Below are 10,180 nucleotides of genomic sequence, written 5' to 3'. Positions count from 1 at the left end.
TAGACTGATTCACCAACCCAGCTTACGTTGCATGCCAGTCTGATGCAAAAATGGCTCTTTCTATTTCTGTGTGATCCTCAGGACACTTCTAACAGATTTGCTGCTATCTAGCCCTGAGCATACTGACTGGCCATAATACTGCAGCTATCAGGACCAGAAAATGGAGGGATATTCAGTGAGGATGAGAGCATCGAATGACCAAGACAAAACAAAAAAAAGTAAGATGCTAAGAAATATATCATGTTTATCCACTCACAATGCCCCCAAAGGTTTGTAAATCGTGTTGTACATGTTGGCAAACAACATGTTTCTTATTTGTCACATACAGTGGGTACGGAAAGTATTCAGACCCCCTTAAATTTTTCACTCTTTGTTATATTGCAGCCATTTGCTAAAATCATTTAAGTAAATTTTTTTTCCTCATTAATGTACACACAGCACCCCATATTGACAGAAAAACACAGAATTGTTGACATTTTTGCAGATTTATTCCTGTAAATTGTGAATTGTAATTATGTATGCATATACTGGATCTGTTCTGTAAACCAGAGGGGTTAGACTTGCTGCTCTCCCCGCTTTGTCCAAGCATGGCTGCATGGACAGGCGTGGGGAGTTTTGCCCAGAACAGAACCATACCGCCAACACTAACTGTATGCTATATAATTGTAATAAATATACTTTGACAAAGTGGCAAAGTATTTTGACAAAGTATTTCCTGACTGAAATAAAGAAACTGTTTCCCTAATCATACAAATTTGCATTTTAACATTGTTTTTCAAAATGAACACATAATGGTCCTCAGCTCATTTCAGGTTATGATAACCTGTGGTTCAGTGAGTGAGTAAGCGATCCGAGCTGATTCAATTTAGACTGATTCACCAACCCAGCTTACGTTGCATGCCAGTCTGATGCAAAAATGGCTCTTTCTATTTCTGTGTGATCCTCAGGACACTTCTAACAGATTTGCTGCTATCTAGCCCTGAGCATACTGACTGGCCATAATACTGCAGCTATCAGGACCAGAAAATGGAGGGATATTCAGTGAGGATGAGAGCATCGAATGACCAAGACAAAAAAAAAAAAGTAAGATGCTAAGAAATATATCATGTTTATCCACTCACAATGCCCCCAAAGGTTTGTAAATCGTGTTGTACATGTTGGCAAACAACATGTTTCTTATTTGTCACATACAGTGGGTACGGAAAGTATTCAGACCCCCTTAAATTTTTCACTCTTTGTGAGTTCATGCAATATATCAGGGGCTTGAAAATAAGCAAAAGACATGCAGAACTCTATACTATAAGATCACAATTTGCAGTTCAGTTTAAAGGAATATTTCTCTAGCCATATTGCTTTCTCCTGTAAAAAAAAAAAAAAAAAGTTGTCTCATCTGAACCAGGAGAGAAATATGCACAGATCAAGCAAGTTTACAAGCAAAAACAGTCCTAAACAGATCTAAACAAACATGTTGGTGGATTTTGATGTGAGAGGACAACAGGGGATTTCACTGGAGGAAGCATTATTGTAGATTATGGACTGGTATTGTAAGAGACAGATTAAAATAAAAAAGCCTTAATGATAGATTTGTTTCTTGCAAACATGCAGCTTTTCAGTTTATAAGATGTTAACTGATCAACTGGAGTTGTGTTGAATACTTGTGGATTATTGTGATGTTTTTATCAGCGTGTTTGGACTCTCATTCTGACGGCACACATTCACTGCAGGGGATCCATTGGTGAACAAGTGATGTAATGGTAAATGTTCTGATGAAGAAACAAACTCATGTACATCTTGGACTCCCTGAGGGTGAGTAAATTTTCAGCTAATTTTAATTTTGGGTGGAGTATTCCTTAAATAAATTTGCACAAATTTGACTGAAATAATCTGCTTAAAGCTTTTCAGATAATTAGATGCCTTAATTTTGAAAACCTCAATTAATGTAAAGAGTCCAGCTGTCCAGATGACAGTTATTCTAAATCTTCTGTAAAATGTCCCTCACTTGTTGCTTTTGCACTAAAATCAGACATTGCCTGGCTTTAAATTGATTTATATTAGAAACAAAGCTATATAAACAGCCCTCAAAGACCTCAGAAGTTACGCTAAGTGGAAAGTTACTTCCTAAGAAACAAAGAATTGTTTTGTTATGAAGGTTAAGGTAGACTCCAGGGTTCCTCTGTATCAATATAGATCTGAGGTCTTTTTCTCAGTCTCTCTTGCTTTTTCTCTTACAGGCTAATAAGCTAATTTTGTTCACTAAGAAGATTAAATTTGTTTCAAGTAAATTAGGTGTCATAGGCTGGGATTTGCTCTTATTTGAATGAGGTTTGTTCATTAATTCCCACACGACCAACCTACACTTCATTACACACTCTGGACTTTGACGTATACCATCCCTAATCTCCTGTTTCTCTTTTTTTTCATAATTTAATTTATTGTTGTTGAAACATCCCGTTTATATCAGACCTATATGAATAACAGAATGTGTATGGAAATGATGCATGCTCTCTTTGCTTGTATTTTGTTTCTATAATGAAATGTGATGCAGAGGTATTTTACTTCTCATAAAAAATGCACAGTTGTTTCTTTCTGCCTCATCTTGCAGGAAAATGTTCTGTGAGGCAAATCAGAATTCAATTGGTTTGGTAATTTCAAAGTCCCATTTTCAGAGAGTCTGGATGAGTTGCCTTCATTCACTTTATGCTGTTTCTTGTTAAAAACCCAAAATACGACCATATCCAATTTCATTTGAGAATAAGCCCTCACATCTTATATTTATGAACCACCTTCGTGTTTTCATCTTATCTCAGCGCTGTCAGAGCAAAAAGAAAAATAACCCTTGAGAGAGGTGGGGTACTGGAAAGTGATGCTATCTCACTCCATATACAGCTCTGTAGCAGCACGGTTTAGAAATACTTAGCAGAGCTTGAACTATACCCTGTGTTCATTTCATTTACTGCTGATTTGAAAGGAATCGTATGTGTATGTGTAAGTGGAAATATTCTACAGCCACATTGCTCATCTCCTTTTTCCAAGCATGTTATAATAATGCTTAAAAAACGCACACATACATAGGCAGTAGGAACGTGTGAGGTTTTTTAAGCATTATTATAATATAATTATACAAACTGTTATTGTGATTCTGATCCCACTAACTCTAAATATAGAATGAATGAATGATGCATTTATATAGCGCTTTATTGCGTATTGTTGTACACCCAAAGCACTTTTTACAATAATGTGGGGGGGTCTCTCCTCAACCACCACCAGTGTGCAGCATCCACTTGGATGATGCGACGGCAGCCACAGGATAACGGCGCCAGTGCGCTCACCACACACCAGCTACAGGTGGAGAGGAGAGAGAGTCATAGAGCCAATCAAGTGGTTAGGGATTATTAGGAGGCCATGATAGACAAGGGCCAGGGCGGCAATTTGGCCAGGACACCGGGGTAACACCCCTACTCTTTACGAGAAGTGCCATGGGATTTTTAATGACCACAGAGAGTCAGGATGTCAGTTTAACGTCTCGTCCGAAAGACGGTTCTTTTTGACCATATAGTGTCCCCGTCACTATACTGGGGTGTTAGGACCCACGCAGACCACAGGGTGAGCACCGCTGATAGCACCTCACTAACACCTCTTCCAGCAGCAACCTAGTTTTCCCAGGAGGTCTCCCATCCAGGTACTGACCAGGCTCAACCCTGCTTAGCTTCAGTGGGCAACCAGTCTTGGGCTGCAGGGTGATATGGCTGTGGCCATATCAACACAAAGACAATTTGAAGCACTTTTTTCCATTATGAAAAATGGAAATCCCATCTGTAGCCTTCATCTTTAGCTTTGATATCAAGGCCAGTTCTGCATTTTCACTGTACACTGCTGCATTTAGATAGCGTGAGCTGTAATGTTTTCTCTCTATCCTGTTTTGTGTCTTTGTCCTCTGTCTTTCTCTCTCTCTTTCGCCGTGTGCACACATCTGTCTGTATGAAGGCAAATACAAAATCAGACTACCCTTCACTGACCTGATTTAATTTCATACTGTGTATTCAGTTTATTATCAGATAAACAATGTACCCATTTAGAATGTACATCAGATCTCTTAATGTGCAATGTAATATCATAGACGTAAATATTTTTTGTTGTAGAGCCAGGCAGGTTTGGACAGCTTTTTCCCTTAATAAAATAAATAATCATTTAAAAACTGCATTTTGTATTTACTTGCATTATCTTTGTGTAATACTAAAATTTGTTTGATGATCTGAATCTTTTAAGTGTGACAAATATGCAAAAAATAAAAAAAAAACAGGAAGGGGGCCAACACTTTTTCACACCACTGTATATATTCATACTTTGGAGACCAGCAACTGTTTGGTTACCCACAAAATATATTCTTTTATGTTCAACAGAAGAAAGAAAGTCATACAGGTTTTGGAACAACCTGACTTGAGGGTGAGTAAATTGTGACAGAACTAACCCTTAAATATGCACAGAACTGTTTTATTGCACAAAAGGTTATTTATAATGGAAAAGTTTATTAAAATGTTCATCACACTAAGAAAAAAATCCTTTCTGTTCACTGAAAAGGTTTGGCGAATCCAAAATGTATAAAATAAAATCCCTTTTCTACTTTGAATTATCATAGTCCATAGTTCACATATTTTAATCCTCTCCAATGTGACTATCACAAACAGATTAACAACATATTTCAAGGACAATGTGACCTGCATGTATAAAACACTCAAAAATATCTGTTCTTTGTTTGTTCAGAAAAAATGCTTAATGTAAAAACAAATTTCATCAATGCATTACTTTCTGCTATAAATTATGAAAACATGTTATTGTGTCTCATCAATTATTTATATAATTTCTGTAATTGAATGTTCGTGTCCTTCCTCGGCTGGCACTATTTTAGAAGTGTGTTGACTTTGAGAATTTCTCCTGACCCTGGTATGCAGCGCGTGCGTCCACAGAGAAACGCTGACGCAGATCAGGACTCGGGCATTCAATTGATGGAGTGTGATAAGGCCTTTTGGGGCATACTAATAAGTCATCTTGAGGTGGAAATTCAAAACATGAGCTGCAACCTCTCAAATGCTCCCAAAGATAAACACGATTCAACGATAACAGTGTTGGCTGATATTTTGTATGAATTCGTCAAATATTGTTGTGCTAATGTACTTGAGAAAGATATCTGCTGAGTAATATTAGTATTTACATGCAGAATTGCATTTAGTTTAAGGATATTGTGTATTTTTTCTGTTATACAAAAAAAATATATTTTTCACTATATTCCCATTTTAAATTGTTTTATTTTATTGCACTAAAAATAGCTTTGTTTATAATAAATGGTCCCTTAAAAAAAAGAAAAGATTACAAGGCAGCAAGAAAGCACACTGAAAACATTTGATGTCATCCAGACTATTTCAGAGGAACTTACTGTTTTGCAATAGAGCACAAGGACCCCTAGTGGAAGTCGTGGGTAAGTTAGGGCAGGGAGAACCATTGAGAAGATGTATAAGTGCTTGATATCGTGACGCGCTCCATTCAGTGTGAGCTGAGTGAGAGCAAAGCAGCTTCTCCACCTCTAGGACTCTACTTTACACCTACTCTGCCAGCAGCTGGACAACCTGATGAAATGGATAATAACTGTAAGTACTTGCACATTAAAAATTATATTTACAATGTAAAATCATATATATTTGCAATATTTAAAAAAAAAACTGAATTAGTTATATTTTATAATGACTGGATATTTGAATCTTTAATGCATCTATTTGATTTATAATTCATAAAAAACATGGTAAATGAAATATAGGGCTAAATGTGATGGATTACCAAAAAAAAAAAACCCCATGCTTCTTATGTTTATATAGTTCACAGTAAAGGTTAAAAACAGCCGAGGGATCACCATCAAGCAGCAAAGGACTTTCCCTGTTCCTGGAGATCCTTGTGCCACCTGTTAAGTTAAAGGGTTATTAACTGGCTGATTATGCCCGAGGAAAGCTAATCAGTTCTCTGACAATTGTGGAGAAGTAGGCGTGCGCTTTTTGGCACCATGGAGGACATCTTCAAGGATCAAGACTTATGGTCCAATGACTCGTCTAGAAACTCCAGCGTCAACAATGAAACTTACGGCGTGAACCAGACGGTGAACCCGCTGAAGCGGAACGAAGAGGTGGCAAAAGTGGAAGTCACTGTACTGGCCTTGGTGCTCTTCTTGGCACTCGCTGGTAACCTCTGCGTCCTTGTTGCAATCCACACGGCCAAGCACAGTCAATCTCGCATGTACTACTTCATGAAGCACCTCAGCATTGCAGATCTGGTCGTGGCTGTCTTCCAGGTACTTCCTCAACTCATCTGGGACATCACGTTTCGCTTTTATGGACCAGACATCCTGTGCAGGTTGGTGAAGTATCTTCAGACCGTTGGGATGTTCGCCTCCACGTACATGCTGGTGCTGATGTCCATAGACAGATGCATGGCCATCTGCCAGCCCCTTCGTTCTTTACACAAGCGAAAGGACCGCTGCTACGTGATTTGTTCTTGGGCACTAAGCTTACTTTTCAGCATCCCACAGGTTTATATATTTTCCTTGCGGGAGGTGGGTTCAGGAGTATATGATTGCTGGGGAGATTTTGTGCTGCCGTGGGGAGCGAAAGCCTACATCACGTGGATTAGTCTGACAATATACATCATACCAGTGGCCATTCTGAGCGTCTGCTACGGACTGATAAGTTTTAAAATATGGCAAAACTTTAAAAGGAAGACTAAGAAGGACCAGTGTATCACTCTCACACCCAAGACATCGAAAGGCAGCGCGCTCGCGCGGGTCAGCAGTGTCAAACTCATTTCCAAGGCCAAAATCACCACCGTTAAAATGACCTTTGTTATCGTACTGGCTTATATAGTGTGCTGGACTCCGTTTTTCTCCGTACAGATGTGGTCAGCATGGGATCCCGAAGCACCAAGGGAAGGTGAGTTTCTTTGAAAAGTCTGATTAACATTTTACGCACGTGCCATTCGAAATGGGTATTGAGCACGGGACTGATTGTTAACTTTAGTGTAGTTTGTGGCATCCATGAGGCAAAGATTAATAATTAGTTGGCGATTTTTGACTCCATTTATATTTTGGTGGCAGTTACAAAAAGGGTTTCAAGTTTTTGTATGATTGCAGAAAAAAAAGGTTTTATTGAACATTGATGGAGCAACAGATTTTATGTGAAAATAAATCATAAATTGGTTGTTTTGTTTAAAAATCTTATATGAGGTGACCAGGTGGGCCTTTTACTCCAAACACGGGGTAAAACACAAAGTATTTATACAAATAAGTTCAATACTTGTTCAAAACAATCACTTTGGCAAAGTTTGTTCTATTTTCTGATTATTTTGATCAATAAAATCATTTATTTTTGTTTAATATAGCATTACAGTAGTAACAATCAATGTCATTTTATTATATGATTTGATTAAAACCATATGACATTATAATATCATATTTATATGACATATGATGGTTTCATTATAAATATGGTGGTTATCTCTATAAGGTTATACCCAGCTTAATTTATAATATTTACCATCTGAATCTAACCATGTTATGTCAACAAATGGAAAAGCCAGCCAAGCCAGTGTTTTAAATGTAAAAACATTTTTAAAAGGTATACCTTTGAAGGGTTATCTAAATTATTAAACGGCAAGCGCTGTTTGATAATTTGAAGATTGGTGATATTGTTTTAAAATATGCAACTTTTTAATGGAAAGTGTTAATATATATTTTTTCATTTACATTTTCATTAAACAGGATGTTTACATATACTAGGCCTAAATCATGGAAAATTAAAATAAAATAAAAAAGGACATGACTATTGCTAAATATCAGTCAATAAACAAAAACCAGATCAAATAAAGAACTTTCAAAAATATTTTTTATAGCCTTATTATTCTGAAACTTATTTTAAAGCACCCCTCTAATTAAACAAAATGAAGATATCCTACAGTAGGCTCAGTTATGACAGAAGTTTGTAAGCCAACCCAGAAGACTGGTGAGTTCACTCAGAAGTTCCCTCGAGGATGGTGGTTTCGATTAATGAGTAAGATATGTAACTTTACTTAAAGAGGCTTCCTATTTTGTTCGAAGACAAATTAAATCAGTCATGAAATCTGAAGGCTGTGTATTTTAAAAACGTAAGGTTCTACTGTCACCTCAGCAGGATGGTGTTCATGTATGATAGTGTTTTCAGTCCTGTATACCGATGTCACAATGTTTCCCGTCTTACTGTATTTTTTCTAGAATGATAAATGTATTTTCAGCTAACATATTTGAACATGGAAAGCTTTTTGCATGTTCAAAAAGTATAGGCTACAGTTGAAAATACAATTATCAGATAAGATTTGAACAAATTCAAAAAGGTAGCTTAATGAGTTTCAGAATCATGTGAGATGGTTTCTGACCATGACATTGCATTCTTTCAAAGACTCGAGAAAAGAAGCTGGTTTTGATATATTGTCATTCTTCTGATAAGAAGGTTTTGCCAGTACAGAACTAGGATTGCTGTGATGGGCATCTTACTTTTAAATCACTACAGATGTAGTCTGCTAAAAAAAACGGCAGAGCCATAAAGACCAGCCTCAGGGAAACATTAATATTCTGAAGAGCTGCAACACTTAAATCATGAGCAGTATGAGAAATCACCAACCCAAACAAACCCAGGGAGAATTGATGATAAATAACTGTTGTTTTGAATATGTAAAAGATTGCTACAAGACATTAATATTACATATGATGAAATCATGTGCTCGACAAATTGTTATACAAATATTCACTTTGTTTTTACATGCTCACAAAAGTCCAGGTTTTCAGTAAACACGAAACATTCAGAAACCCTAAAACTTATCAGCTTACCAAAACGTTAAGGGTACTGCATGGCTGCTCTTGTGCGTTTGAAAGAAAATGTCAGTGAACAATGTTCTTGCCATGAGTTTTACCATGTTTGTCTTGCGGCAATAAAAAGAGTAAGGTAAGGTCACATGTTGCACACTTTAGAGACAAAGATTAAATATGATCAGACCCAGAGATACTCACTCGTATCATGACCTCCACCATACAAAATATCCACACATTATGGCAAGTTCAGCAAAACATTCACACAGTCTAAATATTAGGACAACACTGAACAGATTTATGCATCAGCAGTGGCTGACACAGCCATAGTGGAATCCAGTTACTAGACATTTCTCCGAATGTGTGAAATAAGAGCTGTTTCTTTTGGCTGATGCTAAGGGATGAGTTTTAAAAAAACTAAATAAAAACACTGATGATCTGATGTGCTCAAATCTCAGCTGCAGCTCTGATATGATTAAATGACAGCTGAAAACGGTGTCTTCCAGTTGAATTTATGTATGGTTGCTTTATTTTGAGACTAATGTTTGGCAATGTCGTTGCAGGTTTGGCCGTTAGTTTGGTCTCATCTCCATGACACTTACTGGAATTACAATAGAAAAACAGCTTTCCACTAAGCATTTCTCATTTTTTTTAACAGTAAAAATCTTTGCAGAAATGTCCAAATCAGATAAACATTTGGACAACTGACACTCACTGAACTGTAGTGCTCCTAAAATAAAGAGTTGCGTTGCAAGGACATTTTATCTTTAATTTTGTAAATATACTGTACACTACCTTTCTAAAGTATGATTTTTTTTTTAAAGACATTAATACTTTTTATAATACATTTATCAAAATTAACAAGACTTTTAGAGTAACAAAAAAAATAAAAAAAATTAATGCTGTTAAAATTTCTATGAGACATTCCATCAAAGAATCCTAAAAAAAAATGATTACAGTTTCCACAAAAATATTAACATGCACAATTGTTTGCTATGTATACTAATAATAAGAAGTTATGTTTCTTGAGCACCAAATCAGCATATTAGAATGATTTCTGAAAAAGCATGTGACTCTGAAGACTGGAGTAATGACTGCTGAAAATTCAGCTTTGCCATCACAGGAATAAATTATATTTTATAATTTATTAAAATAAAAAAAGTTATATTAAATTGTAAAAATATTTCACAAGATTACTATTTTTACTGTATTTTTGTTCAACTAAATGCAGCGTTGGTAAGCATTAGAAACTTTGAACCATAGTATTTTAATACTGTAATAATTTTTAGCCTGATGGAAAAAAAA

The 10,180-nt window shown here is 36.3% G+C and overlaps 1 protein-coding gene across 1 annotated transcript; it reads left to right on the top strand.

The window, feature by feature from the left end:
* Positions 1-5,927: 5,927 nt before the first annotated feature.
* Positions 5,928-7,008, top strand: LOC107567082 (isotocin receptor-like). The gene has a single exon (XM_016252685.1). It carries the CDS (start codon positions 6,050-6,052, stop codon positions 6,980-6,982), a length of 933 nt encoding a protein of 310 aa, XP_016108171.1. The 5' UTR covers positions 5,928-6,049; the 3' UTR covers positions 6,983-7,008.
* The last annotated feature ends 3,172 nt before the right edge of the window (positions 7,009-10,180 follow it).

Source organism: Sinocyclocheilus grahami, unplaced genomic scaffold (genome assembly GCF_001515645.1).
Source record: "Sinocyclocheilus grahami isolate Dianchi unplaced genomic scaffold, SAMN03320097.WGS_v1.1 scaffold1127.1, whole genome shotgun sequence".
NCBI classification, from domain to species: Eukaryota; Metazoa; Chordata; class Actinopteri; order Cypriniformes; family Cyprinidae; genus Sinocyclocheilus; species Sinocyclocheilus grahami.
Note: the sequence above shows the minus strand (reverse complement) of the source record. Positions and strands in the feature narration are given on the sequence as shown.